General features: G+C 39.6%; 1 protein-coding gene across 2 annotated transcripts in view; it reads left to right on the top strand.

Moving 5' to 3' along the window:
- rbm10 (RNA binding motif protein 10) overlaps positions 1-19,900 on the top strand; it is a 34,588-nt gene that overhangs the window by 6,250 nt on the left and 8,438 nt on the right. For both annotated transcript variants that reach the window (XM_052091827.1, XM_052091826.1), the window contains exons 7-16: positions 8,352-8,425; positions 10,051-10,137; positions 12,174-12,234; positions 12,337-12,495; positions 12,604-12,764; positions 13,050-13,147; positions 13,292-13,379; positions 13,897-14,089; positions 15,218-15,300; positions 15,450-15,537. In XM_052091827.1, the coding sequence (XP_051947787.1) occupies positions 8,352-8,425; positions 10,051-10,137; positions 12,174-12,234; positions 12,337-12,495; positions 12,604-12,764; positions 13,050-13,147; positions 13,292-13,379; positions 13,897-14,089; positions 15,218-15,300; positions 15,450-15,537 (1,092 nt within the window). The remainder of the gene's footprint in view (positions 1-8,351; positions 8,426-10,050; positions 10,138-12,173; positions 12,235-12,336; positions 12,496-12,603; positions 12,765-13,049; positions 13,148-13,291; positions 13,380-13,896; positions 14,090-15,217; positions 15,301-15,449; positions 15,538-19,900) is intronic.

The following is a 19,900-nucleotide window of genomic DNA, read 5'->3' as shown; positions in this document are numbered from 1 at the left end:
TCCTCGCTCCCAACTCACTCACTCCTCGCTCCCAACTCACTCCCTCCTCGCTCCCAACTCACTCCCTCCTCGCTCCCAACTCACTCCCTCCTCGCTCCCAACTCACTCCCTCCTCGCTCCCAACTCACTCCCTCCTCGCTCCCAACTCACTCCCTTCTCGCTCCAAACTCACTCCCTTCTCGCTCCCTTCTCGCTCCCAACTCGCTCCCTTCTCGCTCCAAACTCGCTCCCTCCCCGCTCCAAACTCACTCACTCCCTCATCGCTCCAAACTCACTCACTCCTCACTCCCTCCCCGCCCCCAGCTCACTCACTCCTCGCTCCCAGCTCACTCACTCCTCGCTCCCAGCTCACTCACTCCTCGCTCCCAGCTCACTCCCTTCTCGCTCCAAACTCACTCCCTTCTCGCTCCAAACTCACTCCCTTCTCGCTCCAAAATCACTCCCTTCTCGCTCCAAACTCGCTCACTTCTCACTCACTCCTCACTCCCTCCCCGCCCCCAACTCACTCCCTTCTCGCTCCCAACTCACTCCCTTCTCGCTCCAAACTCACTCCCTTCTCGCTCCAAACTCGATCCCTTCTCGCTCCAAACTCGCTCCCTCCCCGCTCCAAACTCACTCACTCCCTCATCGCTCCAAACTCACTCACTCCTCACTCACTCCTCGCTCCCTCCTCGCTCCAACTCACTCACTCACGCCTTGCTCCCTCCCCACTCACTCCTCATTCACTCCTCGCTCCTTCCCAGCTCCAAACTCGCTCCCTCCCCGCTCCCAATTCACTCACTCCTCAGTCCGTGTTCACTCCATGGCAAAATATGGGCCTAATTACCGCTCCACTGTAAATCTTCATTATTTTTGGGAAATATCACAAACCTCTGTGCAGAAGATTCATTCAGTGTAAAATAAATACACTAAACTAGGAGAAAAACATCAACATGCTTTTTTGGAACAGTAATATTAGCTCAAGTCAATAAATTATCGTTTAGCTCACTTAAATAAAAATTAAATAAATGACCAAATGAAAAACATTACATTAAATAAATAAATAAATTACCAAACTAAAAAAAAAAAAAAAGAAAGTTAAATAAATTACCAAAAGGAACAAATGTAAATATGTAGGCTATTATTGCCTTCACTTTAAAAAAAAAAAAACTTTTATATTAACCTTGAGAACTATGATTCTCTGAACAGAAAAATGGTTGGTTGGTTGGTTGAATACACTTTTAATCATCAAAACTATATCTCCAATGCTGCGTTCACTTTCATAAAAACGAACCTTTGCAGAGTGGCAGGTTTCAAGCACATGCGATGACCGCTGTACGTCAGGCCAGCAATAGAAAACACCCTTTCTATGCTGGGGATGCTAAATATGCATCTTGCAATTTGTAAAAGTTGGGGCAGTACAATAGAGTTGTCCTTCCAGAAGCGAAGGACGTCAACGTCGGTGTAGTGAGTACTCTCACTAAGCCTTGAAGCATGAGAACATCATTGCATGTGATTTTTCCATCATCTGTTATCGATGTCAGCCTGTTTTGCCACAGCGTGTCCTTCTCCGTCATTGTTCCATCTGGTTGCACATGCAGTTGTGGGACAAACACCTAATTTGTCGATTTCCTCTGTGTTCGGTGTGCTTTTTCTGACCTTGTTGATTATTTAATTGACTGCACTGTGCTTTGCGATCGCATCTTTAATAGACAGTTGGAGTAAGTGGATCGGACATCTCAGGTGAAGATTTGATTCTGTGACGTAGTGCTCTACCATCATGTTCAACTTGATGTCCAGCTGTTCTGCATGGAACTGCAGGAGTGCATCAGTATCTGGAGCATCACCCTCAACATCTGTCTCCCCAACATCTTGATCCAGCAGATCCCCAACTTCATTGAAACCAGGCAGATTGACTGCTTACACCATATTGCTGGCACTATCAGTAACCACTCTGATCACACCACGCTGGACATTCCAGCGTCTCACGACCTCCTCGTATTTTTCATAAATGTGCTTTGATGTGTGGTGTCCCTGGATGTGTTCACAGCTCAGCAGAACAGTGTGGCCTTGAAAGTTTTCAATAAAACTGCCCACGACTCCCAGAAAACTGTGACGCCGTCGGCTTGTCCAACTATCAACTGCCAATGAGAGTCCATTGCAGTGCTGTAGCAGAACGTGCAACTTATTCTCCAACTCTAAGAAAGCATGTGGCATGAGTGTGTCATGGACCCTGCTGTAGCAAGGTGGGATGTAGGCATGTTGTGCAATGTTCGCAAAATAACGCATCCGTTCTCTTTTTCCTAAATTTTAATGACCTAAACCACCAACACCAACTAAAATGGTCTACATGTACTATGAGCCACTCAAAGGCTCATAGTACATGTAGACCATTTTAGACTCCTCACTCTAGGCAAAATCGCGCTGCTCCGCTCCCACTCCATTCTGCTCATATACTCCGGTTTGGATGTAGAATGTAAACTACATCCAACAGATTCACAAAAAGCCATTTTGCGCTGTGGCTGCTACTGACACTGTCCTGTAAGATCATTGTTGGTCATTTGTTCATTGTAAGGGGGTTAGAGGAGGTGTGAAATGGTGCACATTGTCAAGCAACGTTAACACCATGTTAACTTGTGCGTCACGTTCACAATATGATGGTCTTGTCAGATTATGACATTGTATGAAATCTGAACGTCTTTTTCTCATCGAAATGCTGCTCCCAGATATTGTTCAATGAAAGTTGCTAATGGAATCGAGCATGTTTTTGCCTGGCAACATGTCCCCACTGCATATTTTTCAGCTCAAACAAAAGATTTAAACACCTCCTTCCCCCGCTGAATTGCTGAAGCTCTGGGTGTTGGAAGCGTATGTTGAAAAAAAGTTTCTAGAAAAATGTCTCGATTAAAAGGGTTCTGAAGTCCTAAGTTAAGCACTAAACCGATTGGAACACAGATCTGTTCTGACATCCTCTACAGATAAAATCAGCATGGTATTTTCTAGTAAAATTATTGTAACCAAGAAATTAAACTTGGTTACTTTTATTAACCCTTGTGCGTCAATTAAAAAAAGTTACTCAGAGGTCCTTAGAGGACAAAAATGTCCACGTCAAAAAACTGCCTTAATAATATTATATATTAATATTATTTTCCACTTTCACTTACTTTTTTAACCAACATCAGTCCTGATCATAACTACCATATATTCATTCATTTTCAGGATTTTAACCCTTAAATGCCAGATTGTTTACATAATGCCACAGTTGTCTTTACACACACAAACACCCACACAAATCTCTCAATACACACATGCAAAACACACTCTGACATCCATTCCAACACACCCACACAATTTTAGCAGGATCATTTATTCAATTGGCCTGTAGTGCACTATAATACAGAAAATAGGAAAAAAGCATGTATTTGCTCCATAGGCTAAACATGAAAAACATGGCGCCATCTGGTGGTAATATATATATATATATATATATATATATATATATATATATATAAAAACACTTTGAATCCAGAGCTCCGGAATGAAAGCTTAATATCATATAAATTATGATTTGATGCTTTAATGGCACTGGGATCAAATATTGCCGTTTTAATGGTTTTCAATGAGGACATTTTTGTCCTGATGTTCCTGAGTGTAACTATGTTGTGTACACTGTGTATTATAGATGTATTTTAGAAACTGAGGTTACAATATCAAAATTCCCCCAAAAATACATACCTGTGTCAAAATCTATGCCGTTGGCATTAACACAGGCAAAATGGGAAAAATAATGGGAAAAATAAAATGTCAAACGCAGAACCAAACCCTGGTCATACAGACACCGGCCCACTGACACGCCACGCCATTGAAGCATCACTCTCAACAGATTATTACATCTGAAAGCAAATAGTCACTCCAAAAAATAATCAGTATTATCAAGCTTTGGGGTAACATTGGTTCATATATCAATCAAATACTATGACAAATAATGAATAATAAAGCTTTTAACCTACAGGGTTGAAATGCTTAGTGTTTCTGGTTATCACGTTTAGTGTAAAACTCAAACGCATGTTGAGACAAATATACAAATAATGTGGTCAAAATACTTCCTTTTATGTAATGTAAAATTGCAAAAAAATTCGAATATTTTATAATATTTCATTTTTTTAATATTCTTCTCCCATAAATTATGATTCTGTTCCCCTTTTCCATAGTTTTTATTGCCAGGAGAATATAACATAATATGGCACAATGGTATACATATAAATTAATTCACGTTTGATAATTCTGTTTAAAAATTGAAAATATGTGCTAGCCTATTAAAAGGAAGCACGTGTTAAGTCTTAACAGTTTTTGAAAGTCACAATTGTTTGAAAATGTGTCCTAATCATGCTCGCCATAACGTCTGTGCATGTGTATAAAAACACTCACAAATGCTAATTCTTTAATGAAATGTGAATGAATAAATAAACAAATAACTCTCCAATGCACGGACATCCTCATGAATGCTGAACGCTACAGTAAAGTCTTTATCAAGCAACTCCATTGCAACGTTAAGCCAGAAAATAAATGTTGTGGTGTTTTTAAGTTTGTTGATCTTCTTGCTTCTCCTCTTTTTTTCTTTTAATGGCGGTTGGCAAAACCAGCTTAACTTGCCCTTACCGCCTCCAACTTAATGGTCATTATAATGGGAGAAAGAGCTCTGAGGCATTCTGCTCTGGCCTGTTGAAATTCTATGGTTATAGCACCCCTTAGAGCTGCTAATGACCCATTCATGCGGTAATCGTGGTGGTAGAAAGACTATTCTGAATGGATACCCACTGTAAATCCACTTTAGAGAAGGCATGGGAAGAACCGAAATGTCGACTCACATGTGAACACAAGCACAAACGTATCTTCTCCAAGCATCAAGCTTGTATCATATGTCCTGCCCAGCATTTCCTTTTATCTCCCTTTGATCACTCTTGTCCTGGAGTCTGTGGAAGATCTACGTAAGTATTTTGCGGCAGCGGTGTTGAGAAGTATGGCTGATCATCAAATGCTATTTCAATGTCAGCATCTCTTTGATGGGCTTGAAAAGATTTTTATTTCCCAAGTGGTGGAAAAAATAATGTAAGCACCACGTTAAAAGGGGTTTAATTTCGTAGTCATTAATTAATAATTACAGCTGTTAAGGTGAGTCAAGTTGCCAATTAGCAGCATGTATTAAGGCCTATTCACACAAAGTCAATTTTTTCTGTGCAAATGTTTGTTCTGATTGTGCTTTTGACACAGAACAATGGATTCCCAATTCCATTTCGTACCTGCTCCAACAAATCGCCCAACCGACAATCCAAATTTTTTTTTACGGAGAGTGGTCCATGTCCATGATTAAAACTGACTGACCAATGAAATAAGTTTTGACAAATGAATTGCAGAACAACACTATACTTATTGCAAGGAAAATATAACAAAGTATTTCTGGAACTGTGCTCTTTTATATTCATGCACAAGAAACCCTGAATTCAATACAAATATGCAATCATTTCCAAAGTCGCTGCAGCTGTTCAATCCAGAGTGTTGGTGGTGCCCATTATACAAAGGTGCCTGGCTTTGTTCCTGGCAGGCAGCAAATGCCCTTACCCTGCCCCCATCCCTAATCCTAACTATATGGAGCCTGTAACACCCTGACGGAACAACATGAGTCACCTTTCTCCCATTGCGGTTGGTGGCGTTAATTAACTGGCAAACACCGGCTTTGGACATCCAGCTGACTCCCCCCCAAATTATATACTTAAAAATAAATGGTTGCAGTTCATGAACCCTTTGTACTGCAAAAATTATTCTAATCTGTATTAATTAATTGATATAATATTATAAGCAGTACTAGCATATAGCATATAGTATTATAAATGGTAACATAAAGTTTATTTCTGTGCTCTTTTACTTTTTTTTATTTTTTTTTTATTTATGTAACATGCTGAATATATAAAATGTTATATACCTGGTGTTTTTTCTTGATGTAGATTTAATATGTATAACACTGTGCCTGTTATATTCTCATGGCATTAAAAATCGCTTTGGCAATACATTTGCACTATGCTTGTAGTAAAATATCCCATAAAAAGACTCTTTACATACAATATTTTAGACAAATGAATTGCAGAACAACACTATACTTATTGCAAGGAAAATATAACAAAGTATTTCTAGAACTGTGCTCTTTTATATCCACGCACAAGAAACCCTGAATTCAGTACAAATATGCAATCATAAAGAAAAGACCACAGGCTATCTGTTATTCTTAATGTACATTATTCCACATGTATTTATGTCACTTTTCTTTGTGTTATATTATCCAGGCATTTTAAAAAGAGAATTTTGGTTCGGGAGTCCGTTTGGAATATACTGTTAGCAAAATAGATGTGCAAACATAAGCATATATTTATGCAACGGTGCTCTTTACTCCTCTCACTCGCATAAAAACACAGGTTATATGCTCTTTAAAATGCATTAACACCATGGAAAGAACATAATGAAACAGTTATGCCAAATTAGGCAAATAAATGATTTAACAGCATTCAATATATTAAACTCTAGCATTGATATCTGAATGCTTAAGGGTCCGGGCAGGAAGCTAGTATAAATGTAAATTTGTAGACCATTAACAATGCCGCCTTCTATTCAGGGTTTTTTTCTGTCTGAACAGACCTTTTGTTGGAAGTTTGTCTTGTCACAGATTTGGTGTAAAAAGGCCTTTTGGTATAAAAGAGATCTTAGTACTTCTATAGAATGTGCAATCTGGTATAAGAAGCTCAACACCTGGGATGAGTCAAATGGTTAGGGAAGTCATCTTTTAACCTAGTTTCTACATTTATATTTGGATAGGTTTACATTTGGAGAAATCAAAGTATGCCTTTAAACCACAGCAATGTTTGGCAACTTTTTTTGCAACAATATTGTGGATAATCAACATAGGTATAGGAAGCTGTTTCATGTGAGTCAATATGTCTGATGACTGTAATACATAGTGATAGACAGCAAGACTAGTTGTCCCCAGGATGGCCAGCGCTCATCTTGTGGAGTGAAAATACCCACTCATGTACTTGTAAATTGAGAATGAATTCATGAACAGCAGGAAGATGTCAAATGCCCTCCATGCCATTGCCAATTACCAAGAATAAATTCCATTGTGACATTAAACCTCAAAGAACAGGATGAGTTTCTTCTTGAAGAATGGTGCAATACCCCACAACAAACTGTTGAGGATTTGTATGACAGCATTCCAAGGAGCTGTTCTGAAGGCAATCAGGGGCCCTGATAATGTAATGCCAGGTGTTATCTTTATTTTATCCACCCCATTTATATTTCAGCTGTATGTGGCATGGAGGTATTATGGGTAAAAGATTCAAATTCAAGGAAATCTCAGCTATAGAAACTTGTAAAGGCACATGGAAACTACCTGAAATCCCACATTGTGTGATAGAGCTCTTCACTATAGTTTCAGGATTCGATAATTTTATGTGTATTCAAAATAGTTATGCTTCAAATGTAATGCATTCCTATAAAATATATGATGCTTACATTTTGTCTGCAGTAGCAAATGATTCATAGTTATGCTTGAAATGCTATTTCAGATGGCTTTGTTCTTAATCCCTTGTAGGGAGTTTGGCCAAACTCAATGGAATTATTCACTTGTACCATTTCGTCTGATGTAATAATACATGTGGTTAATATCATAAACTATCAATTTCTTGTCACATATAGTCAAATATCATACAATATAAGATTGGAGGTATTACAAGTTAGACTCATGTGCATGTGTGAATCAGGCAGTGAGTTTTCAAAAAGGTTCAGTTTAAAACAAGAATCCAAAGTTAGATAATACATACATTTTTGATGATCAGATACATACATTTTCAAATGACTTTTTTGTGCACCTCCCTGCTGTAAAGACCAGCTTATATCAGCATTATCATACTGGTCTATGCTAGTTTATGTTGGTTGGTACTGGTTTGGAAATGCATAGAAATGCTGGTCACCGTCCAAACTTAGTGAAGCTGCTTAACCTTGGAAGTCTTGTTGGTTAAACAAGATAAGAAGCTTTTTGGGGACACCAGTATACCTGAATCCAAAACAAAACGTAAGTTGATGATTAGCTTTGCTGGTCTTTTCAGCAGGGTTGACTGGTGTCAACAGCCTAGAGATGAAAAGCTCCTTCAGTTACAGCAATGTTGTGTGATAAATGGTTAGAATACAGCTATCCCTCTATCCACCCTCTCTCTATCTTTCTCTCCCTCTCTCTCTCTGCCTATCTCTCTCGATATGAAAACACTAACCCCTCACTGCGTTGTTGTTGTTCTGTCATTGTGGCCCGGCGACGGCTGTGTCTCCAGGTCAGAGCAGAGGATTCGCCTTCGTCGAGTTTAATCACTTGCAGGAGGCCAACCGCTGGATGGAGACCAACCAGGTCACTTCACACTGCACACACACACATACACACTACAAGTGCACACGTGTATGGATATATATGCCCTTTACGGCTGGATTCCTTAAGATTTCACAGATTTCGTCATCTCTTAAAAAAGTGAGGTCTGTCAGTTGTTTTTTTTGTGGGAACGCTCAAGTTGGCAATATTTCAATCTACGAGAAAGTCTCTTTAAGCTCCGCTTGTGTACGCTGTAATTTCCTAATTTCAGTCAACTGCTGTTGTTGTGTCTCCTCATGATCCTTGGGTGATACCTGCCCTATGTATTGTTTGGTTCTAGTTGAGCCCATGTGGCCTTGAAATGTTTCCGAGTCACTAAAATGCCAGAATTGTTTCATAAAATATTAGAAATGTATAGTTGGGGAGTCCTCCACAACTGTCTTCTTTTTTTTTATGTGTCTGTTGTCTAAAATATTTGAATAGTGAGTCCATAGATGAGCGGAACAACCTGAGGTTAAGCGCCTTGCTCAGGGGGTACATTAGTGGTAGGCCATGGCTAGTCTTGCTCAGCCAGACTTTTGGCTATCGGCATGAAATCTGGTCCACAGTGCACCTTATTCTGGCCAAGAATTGCCCGATTAGATTTTCTAACCGACACGTAAAGCAACCAACCACAGTTTGTTTTATTTTCATATGTCATTTAAGGGCAGGTATATCCTAAATTGACGAAACCCCAATAAACTCTTAAAAATTATGGCACTGCAGTTTCCATCTACAGTTTTTCAAAGCTGAGACAGGGTCATGGCTTGATCCTTTTGGGGTTTGAACCTACAGAATTTAAGTTCTTTAAACTCTATACCACACCATCCCCTCAGTAGACTTTTGATTTTAACTGGGCAGATTATTATAATAATATTTTTTTTTTTAGGAATTGAATTGAATGTGGTTATGAATGGATGCCACAGGAAAAAGTAAAACTAGACTAGAACTAAATGTTTTAAGCACAGGGTCATTTTGGATCTTTCTTTATTATGCCATTGAACTGCTCAAAATAATTTTAAGTGTCCACTAACATTTGGGATGTTTTCTTAATGCCAGTGTGAAGGATAACTCAAATGAGGGGGGCTTTCAAGTGTTTGTTTTTAAGCTTTTAGAACCTAATGAAATATGTTTTGGCTCAAGTTCAATGTTCAATAATATATTGAGTCTTCATTCCAAGTGTCCTGTCATCGCTATATGAAAAGGAGTTTTCTTATATGAAACTTCTGTCTGGATGTTTTATATGTGGCTTAATGTGGGTTTCAAGGTGGGCAGAAGTGAGCTGGACATTTGTTCCCCTGAAGGGGGGAGGTTGAGGGTTTTGGCCCAGAGAGCGTGTCCGCACACACACTCTTACACACAGGCCGGTGTCTTTCTTACTCTTCTCAAGCTGATGGTGAAATCTGTCTTCCTCTCTCTCTCACTCTCTCTCTCTCTCTCTCTCTCTCTCTCTCTCTCTCTCTCTCTCTCTCTCTCTCTCTCTCTCTCTCTTTTCCCGTCCCTCCTCTCTTCTCCCCTGCACTCTGACCATCTTGTGAGATGAGGTCTCAAGTGTGCCCATTCCACCCTGAAAAGGATATTTACCCTCTTTTATTCTTTTCCCCTCTCTTGCTGTGTCTCACTTTCAGAGAGTGCTCACTATATTGGGACAGCGAGTTTCTATGCACTACAGTGACCCAAAGCCCCGTGCTAATGAAGACTGGCTCTGCAATAAGGTAAGTACATTACACTTTAATGCAACACAAAGTTTTAAAGTCCCCATGAAGCACCTTGACGAGCAAAGTTCGATTTGGTGATTTCATGAATTTCCTATTAAAACAGGACGTGGGGGCGGGACATGTCGAATGACTCGTTCCATTTTTTTAAATAGCCAATAGGCTTTAGTTTACAGTCTCACACACACCCATACACCCCATTCCCCCATGCTGCTCATGTTAGAGCCTCTTAAGGCCTGAGTAAACTTTGCTTTTCTGAGGTCCAGATGGGATCATGCCGGGTCGACTGCATTGCCTTTCAAAGTATACACTTGACCGCGAGTGAATACGAGCGTGTTCGACCCATGCGCACTAGGACTGCTTTGTGATACTCTTTTAGGACTGTAGCCGGTCAACCAAAGTATACTTTGGGCTTTGCGGGAAACTTAAGAAGGAACCTCAATACTGGCCAGCTTTTCCAAAGACTTCAGAACCGAGCAATGATCTAACTGACAACATTAATCCATAAACAGCCCACAAATGCGCACAGCACATTGCAGTCTTTCATTATGACAAGGCTGGAGCTGTTGTGCAAGACAAGTGCAGTTGAATGAGTAAAAAATAGACATCCATGATTTAAATCACAACACACTAGGGGCCTGGTTAGCTCACTGAGCATGGACGCTGACTACCACCCCTGGAGTTGTGAGTTCGAATCCAGGGTGTGCTGAGTGACTCCAGCCAGGACTCCTAAGCAAACAAATTGGCCTGGTTGCTAGGGAGGGAGTGTCACATGGGGTAACCTCCTCATGGTTGCTATAATGTGTGGTTCTCGCTCTCGGTGGGGCGTGTGGTGAGTCTCCACACATGCTACGTCTCCGTGGTAACGTGCTCAACAAGCCACGGGATAAGATGTGTGGATTGACGGTCTCAGACGTGGAGGCAACTGAGATTTGTCCTCCGCCACCTGGATTGAGGCAAGTCACTACTTCACCACAAGGACATGGAGCGCATTGGGAATTGGGCATTCCAAATTGGGGAGAAAATCACAGCACACTAAGCATAAAGAAGAAAGAACACTTACTTGAGCTGTACATACCAAGATACCACCGGCTGCACAAAAAATATAAATAAACTCCAGCAAATGTCCTCACGTCCCACTCCCACGTTGGCGCATTCCATTCAACAGTGATCATCCATATGCCCTATTCCCTTCAAAGACAATTACCCTCCTCTGGGACCGCTTCAGATAGCTGAAAGGTGATAACGGTCAGTCAGAACTCACTTTTTAAGTGATTCTTATTGGAAATTATGTTTGGAAGGAACCTACAGCATGGATTGTTCTCCCTTGGTTTAGTGTAAGAGTACAAAAAAGTACCAAGAGTCCTACCGTGTTTTTTGGATACATATTCTGGCAATATCATGGGTTTCAGACTTGTAAATGCCATGGTATGTGAATATGGTAATCATTTATTGCCATAATATCTAGAGATGCACCAATGTATTTGGCTGCTGATATTTACCGTCCAGTAAAAAAAAGCTTTTGTACATCTTTGTACATTTTAAAGGATAATTCCAAAGTAAAACAAAATAAGGTGAGGCAAAAAATCGGTATTGACCTATAGGTTTTTTGGCAAAATTGGTAACAGACAAAATATTTCAAACCAGTGCATGCCTAATAGTATAATTTTGCCATGCTATTATTACATGATACTATCACTGTACCATTGGATTTTTTGTGTTTCACCAAATTCTGATCCTTGTGTTTGTTTTTAATTCGTTTTTTACTTTCAAATGGAATTAATGACCAAAATAATGGAATTGCTTTTAAGTGTCATAGTTTTTATATCATACATTGGAAAAAAACATTGATCACTAATACCATTTCTTTGCAAAATATAAAGATTTGCAAAAATGCAAATCTGAATCGAGTTGAATCCTGTGGAAGTATATCTTCTGAATATTTGCATATTTACAGGCAGGCAATGTCCCTTATGCAGCTGTGATTTGCACTAGGTTTGTAGACGTGTGATGTGGTCATTTGTTTTGATTGACAGTGTGGTGTGCAGAACTTCAAGCGAAGAGAAAAGTGTTTCAAATGTGGAGTTCCAAAATCAGGTTGAAATCAATTTGTTGCCCTTGATCCATGATTTAAATGTCAAAACATTAATATTAATGTAAATCTGTGCTAATGTAAATCATATCGGCCTCCCTTTTCAGAGGCCGAACTCAAACTGCCCCTGGTGCCAAAGAGTTTACCCATGGGGCAGTTAAAGGACTCTGCTCAGGGTTTACTGCCCCTCCCTGCCATATACCAGACTGCGACTCCAATTCTAAACATTAGTTCCTCGTCCCAGGCTACTGAGGTGGCAAATGACAGTAAGAAATATGCATCTTCAAAATGTATTATGACACACTCTTAATCTGGCTTACTCTGGTTAGACAAACACACAGCTTTGGCCTATAACATGACATCTGTTGTTTCAGCTCTGATACTGAGGAACCTGGGACCCCACACCACACTGGAGGCCATTTTATCTGCTCTAGCTCCGTTTGCCACTCTCTCCTCCTCCAATGTGCGCCTCATCAAAGACAAACAGACGCAGCTCAACCGAGGGTTTGCTTTCCTGCAGCTCACAACTATTGTGGTATGTCAGTGACCCTACATGATTTAAGATCTAAGAGCCGGAGATGGGCCTGGTGTCCAGCTGATTGAGCATGAGATAACATTAACCATTCAAATATGTTGAAACCTCATACCCTGTCCATTGTGTTGTCTGAAATATTTTTGCATGCTTAAAGCCCCTTTAGTCTTCAGAATGGGTAAACGACAGTATGCAAATGGATAAGCTTGTTCAGTTGGGACTGTAGGTTGTGGTCACAGTATATCTGTGTCTGACTAACACTAACAGGTGTTTTGGTTTGGGTTTTAGGAAGCTTCTCAACTTCTTCAGATCCTCCAGTCCCTGCATCCTCCACTCTCTATTGATGGAAAGCTCATCTCTGTGGAGTTTGCCAAGGGATCCAAACGGTAGGAGTTTCTACGGTTCTAATGACTTTCCTGTAGCGTTACACTAATGTCACTGTTGTGTAATAGTTTGAGAGAATGTTTACAGAGAGCTTTCAGATTAATAAACTGTGTTGTAAGAGTATCTCTCTCTCTCTCCTCTCTCAGGGATGTTTTTCTGACAGACGGGAGTCGGGTGAGCGTGGCGACAGTAGCGAGCACAGCTATAGCAGCAGCTCAATGGGCCGTTACTCAGGTAACCACGTCACAGCCAGATTAGCAACATTGTATGTACACTGTAAATGTAAATATGAATATAAAGTTGTAAATCCTGATTATATAAATGTATAGTTGTAAATCTGAATATACAAATATAAATCAGAATAAATACTTGTAAGTCTGAATCACATTATGATCAGGCTTATTGATAGTTGACATGCTTAATATAATTATTTGTTTTCCACCAAGATTGTCATAATCAGCCAGCGTAAATCTCTAAATTGTGAACTTGGCAGCACAGTGTCTGGTTTGTGTCCAGCGCTCTGTATGTGTGTAAACATACTTCTCTCGTGAAAACACCAAGTACACTGTTAATGTCAAGATTTATAGTGTATAAGGACTGAAATTTTGGCGAGTTTCTCACTCAAAGAGTTCGGATCATTTCAGAAGACATGAATTATACCCCTCGATATGTATGTGTTAGTTATATGTTATATGTTATATGTTCTGGGTATTCTTCCAGAAAGAGTAGCATTCTCTTTCTTTCTACACAGACGACCCAGCTCTCAGGTGCAGCTCATAGTGGTGATTTCAGCGTGCACCAGCAGGGAGCAGCAGCTTCTGTGTTTGGGCAAGAAGCCATACAGGGTTTCAGTGTAGAGGTGCAACCCTTTAAAGAGCCAGGTGCTGCTTTAGTGACTGGCCGCACAATATCAGGTGCCTCTGAGGGAGGATCTGCCTCTACAGGTGAGCAGATGCACAGGATTATCACAACTAGGGGTGTGCAGTGGAGCCATTATCTGTATCTATTCATATGACAAAATTATCTGTCTCTGTATTCGGATAGAACCAAGTGTGGGCGGGGTTTAAAGCGGAAGTGTGTCAAAACTAAATTAAATGTCCATTTTTAAATGTTCCTCTCACATTTATAGTTTCTATAATGTGGAAAATTACTATTACAATTAGACCGTCGAAACTTTCCTTTTCTGCATTTTGTGGCGCCGTTTTTTTGGTCCGTTCTGCATAACGCGGTGGCTCATTTGAGCTTATCGTGGCCCATTCGGCGCGTTTCGCGGCCGGCCCGCTTCGTTCTCCCGATGGACAGTCCGCCCCTGATCGGCCCCAAATTGCGCTGGCCCACCGGGAAAATGCCCGGTATGTCAGGTTACCAGTCTAGCCCTGATGTGAATATAAATGTGGTCAACTTTAAGAGACGGCTAGACGAGTTCTGATGTGAAATCATCTCTTCAGGTCAGGAATTTAACATCACACTCAGGTTTAGGCTATAAATAAATACATGAGAATCACGTGTGAATCCTGTGATACATTAACAGACGAAATGATGTTGAATCTTATTTATTATTACACTTGACAAGCTCCAGACGTGCACAATTTACAGAGACCCCAAACGGAGTCGAGACTGCGCCCATCCGATCTGAAATCACAACGTGTGCATTTCATTCATAAGGTTTACACTTTAGAAATATTGTCTGCACAGATTCATAAATTCATTATAATTTTGGATAAGTTTATATGAAATGCCACTTTATCCATGTGCTTCTTGGATAATCAGGTATATGATTTTTTTTTTTTTAGATTTGTCAGATGGATCTGTTATTCATTTTGAAGTTATTATTCGTGCCTTTCCAAATAGGTTTTTGGCTTCGGGCACATCCCTAATCACAGCCCAGTTACATCTACTGTCAGCCCATCTCAGGGGGGTTGCAAGGGGGTTATTAATCCCAGTTCTGTCTGTTAGGATCTTAACACATTCAATAATTTAAATAGTCACATATAAGGACTTTCTTAGGCGTAGCATATGCATGATTTAAGATCTTCTACCGGAGTGAATGTGTTCAACGTTTTCTCCTTTAGAAACAAGCATCACCTCCATGCTGACACTCACAGCATCCCATCCCCGGATTGTCACCATGGCAGCCTCCACCAGGGCTAATCAGGTATTCAGTTATTACATTTTTACCCTTGTTCATTCACAAACTGATTCAATGCCTAACTCTCTCAATTCAATGAACAATTACTTAAAAAAAAGTTATTTCTGAATTGCTAATGGTTGGCCTCTGTACTGTATATGTGTGTCTGTATAAAGGTCCCAGTGGAGATCATTGGGAAACCTCAGCCTGCTGCCCTGAGTCAGCCAGCCACACCTGGAACTGCTCGGGAGTGTCAACAATACCGTGAGTTCATCTGCACACCATTCAGAGCCTGTCAAAAACACCCAGAAGAATAAAAACATGCTTTCCTAAACATTTAGGATGACAATTGTGTATTTTAAATCAGGTATATATATATATATATATATATAGACACACACACACACACACACACACACACACACACACACACACACACACACACACACACGTGTGGCCAAAGGTTTGGAATATGTTGCACTTATGGAAAGAATTTGGTACTTTTATTCACTAAAATGGCATTCAAATGAACACAATGTACAGGTGAAACTCGAAAAATTAGAATATCGTGCAAAAGTTCATTAATTTCAGTAATTCAACTTAAAAGGTGAAACTAATATATTATATAGACTCATTACAAGCAAAGTAAGATATTTCAAGCCTTTATTTGATATAATTTTGATGATTATGGCTTACAGCTTATGAAAACCCCAAATTAAGAATCTCAGAAAATTAGAATATTATATGAAATCAATAAAAAAAAAAGGATTTTAAATACAGAAATGTCGGCCCTCTGAAAAGTATAATCATGCATATGTACTCAGTACTTGGTTTGGGCCCCTTTTGCATTAATTACTGCCTCAATGCGCGTGGCATGGATGCTATCAGCCTGTGGCACTGCTGAGGTGTTATGGAAGACCAAGATGCTTCAATAGCGGCCTTCAGCTCTTCTGCATTGTTTGGTCTCATGTCTCTCATCTTTCTCTTGGCAATGCCCCATAGATTCTCTATGGGGTTCAGGTCAGGCGAGTTTGCTGGCCAATCAAGCACAGTAATACCATGGTCATTGAACCAGGTTTTGGTACTTTTGGCAGTGTGGGCAGGTGCCAAGTCCTGCTGGAAAATGAAGTCAGCATCTCCATAAAGCTTGTCTGCTGAAGGAAGCATGAAGTGCTCTATAATGTCCCGGTAGACGGCTGCGTTGACTCTGGACTTAATAAAGCACAGTGGACCAACACCAGCCGATGATATGGCTCCCCAAACCAACACAGACTGTGGAAACTTCACACTGGACTTAAAGCATCTTGGATTGTGTGCCTCTCCATTCTTCCTCCAGACTCTGGGACCTTGGTTTCCAAATGAGATGCAAAATTTGCTCTCATCAGAAAAGAGGACTTTGGACCACTGAGCAACAGACCAGTTCTTTTTTTCTTTAGCCCAGGTAAGACGTTTGACATTTGAAGCCCATGTCCAGGACTCGTCTGTGTGTGGTGGCTCTTGATGCAGTAACTCCAGTCCACTCCTTGTGAAGCTCCCCCACACATTTGAATGGCCTTTTCCTGACAATCCTCTCCAGGCTACGGTCATCCCTGCTGCTTGTGCACCTTTTTCTTCCACACTTTTCCCTTCCACTTAACTTTCTATTAATGTGCTTTGATACAGCACTTTGAGAACATCCAACTTCTTTTGCAATTACCTTTTGAGGCTTTCCCTCCTTGTGGAGGGTGTCAATGATAGTTTTCTGCACAACTGTCAGGTCAGCAGTCTTCCCCATGATTGTGAATTCAACTGAACCAGACTGAGAGACCATTTAAAGGCTCAGGAACCCTTTACAGGTGTTTACCTGATTAGAGTGTGACACTTTGAGCCTACAATACTGAACCTTTTCACAATATTCTAATTTTCTGAGATTCTGAATTTGGGGTTTTCATAAGCTGTAAGCCATAATCATCAAAATTATATCAAATAAAGGCTTGAAATATCTTACTTTGCTTGTAATGAGTCTATATAATATATTAGTTTCACCTTTTAAGTTGAATTACTGAAATGAATGAACTTTTGCATGATATTCTAATTTTTTGAGTTTCACCTGTATAATCGGAACATTAATAATGTGGAAAATTACTATTACAATTAGTACGAGAGAAACCGCAGGTTCAGACATTTTGTGCGTGTGCTTGGCTGAGGAGCCACTGTTGTGAAGCTACCATCTGTGGGATTATGACTGAACTTATGTCTTAAATCAGAATCCCCCCTAAATGTAACAATACTGCAGCACCGTGGGACTCCGCAAGGGCCCGGCGAGGAGAGCTGTTCGATACAGGTTCCCTCTCCCATCACGCATCACACATTTGTGGAGAACTTGATGCTAAATGACGTGATTCAAACATCTTTATCTATAAACTCGTCAGTCAGTCATTGTTTTGAGGAATGAAGGCTATACAATGCTTAAAATTGCCAAAAACGTTTTCAGACAAAGTTGTACACTACAGTCTTCAAAGACAAAGAACAACTGTCTCTAACAAGGACAGAAAGAGATGTGGAAGACCAGATGTACAACTAAACAAGAGGATAAGTACATCAGAGTCTCTAGTTTGAGAAATAGACTCCTCACATGTCCTCAGCTGACAGCTTCATTGAATTCTACCCGCTAAACACCAGTTTCATGTTCAACAGTAAAGAGAAGACTCAGTGATGCAGGCCTTATGGGAAGAATTGCAAAGAAAAAGACACTTTTGAAACAGAAAAACAAAAAGTAAAGGTTCGAGTGAGCAAAGAAACACAGACATTGGACAACAGATCATTGGAAAAGAGTGTCACGGATCTTAACCCCATTGAGCTTTTGTGGGATCAGCTAGACTGTATGGTGTGTGAGAAGTGTCCGACAAGACAGACACATCTATGGCAAGTGCTACAGGAAGTGTGGGGTGAAATGTAGGGATGCTCCGATACCTGTATCGGTATCGGCTCCGATACTGAAGCTTTTATACGGATCGGGTAACGGACCGACTAGCCCGATCCAAATCCGATACTGTGTGTTAGTCATGTTTGGTACTGTCAAGCTCCAAAAATGACATAAAATAATCATACAAACACAATTAAAGTAGTTAATATGATTCGTGCATTTTATTCAATGCCACTTGAAGACGTGCGATAGCTCTGTGAATCACAGAAGGCTGTGTTTAATAAGTAAATATATATTATGTGCAGCACATCAGTGAATGGTGCTGCTCTGTTGACACAAAGTCATGCACAGGCTGGTGATGCACTCGCGGCTATTTATAGACTTCACGCGGTATGCAATATTTGAGCGCTACTCACGAAAAATATCTCCGATGTTGATGCTCAATAGTTCGGATCACTTAAAATATGCATTTAGATTGGCACCCGAGGTGCATTTTACATGAATTTGAATAAGAAGCGAATTAAACTACTGTGAACTTGCCTACAAACAGACACATACAGGACTTCCTGGAGAGTTCAGAATCTCAAAATAAAAGTGTGAGGGTTTAAAAAGTGCACAATTCAAATATATTACTGTTGTATGTAAAATTAAAGTCAGTAATAAAAATATTAATAACAATTTATTATTATTATTATTGTCGTCATTAGTATATGTTTACAATTTATAATAATATTTAAGTTGAATGGGTTCCAAAAAATAACTTCGTGAATGAAGAGTGGACTGATGTCTTACAACTAAATAACTAAACAAAAAAGAGATCTGAATCCTTTAAAGTCCAGATGCAAGTTGAAACATTTTTGAAAAAAAGAAATAAAAAAAAAAGGCAAAAATAAAACACTTTTCTACTGATGACTTATACAGGAATTGCTGTTAATTATGCTGCTACATTATCCAGTATACTAGTTAAAAATAAAGTTTTTCTTAATAATCTTTACATTTATATTGAAATAATGTGTAGTTAGAGGTTTGTGTTTCTTTACATATTAAAGAGTACTCACAATTATTTCCACACAATAATGTAAAGATATTCTAAACAGATTATGCAATAACACTGGTATCAGATCGGTATCAGCCGATATCGGAATTAGATCGGAAGAGAAAAAGTGGTATCGGTGCATTCCTAGTGAAATGTCACCTGAATCTGCACAAACTGACAGCTAGAATGCCAAGGATCTGCAAAGCTGTCAGTGCTGCACGTGGAGGATTTTTTGATGAGAACTCTTTGAAGTAGTTTAAGAAGTTCTGAATATTTTCTCAAATTGTAATAGTAATTTTTCATGTTATTAATGTCCCGACTATACACTGTGAGCAGTTGAATGCTACTTTAGTGAATAAAAGTACCAATTTCTTTCCATAAGAGCAACATCTGTATATTATTCCAAACGTTTGGCACTTATGTATGTATGTATGTATGTATGTATGTATATATATATATATATATATATATATATATATATATATATATATATATATATACATACACGCACACACACACACACACACACACACACACACACACACACTCTCTACCGGTCCAAAGTTTGGGGTCACTTGACTGAAATGTTTCTCATGATCTTAAAAATCTTTTGATCTGAAGGTGTATGTTTAAATGTTTGAAATTAATTTTGTAGACAAAAAAATAATTGTGACACCATATAAATT

The sequence above is a fragment of the Xyrauchen texanus genome, chromosome 25 (assembly GCF_025860055.1).
Source record: "Xyrauchen texanus isolate HMW12.3.18 chromosome 25, RBS_HiC_50CHRs, whole genome shotgun sequence".
NCBI lineage: Eukaryota > Metazoa > Chordata > Actinopteri > Cypriniformes > Catostomidae > Xyrauchen > Xyrauchen texanus.
The sequence above is the reverse complement of the archived record's forward strand: the minus strand, read 5'-3'. Positions and strand labels throughout refer to the sequence as shown.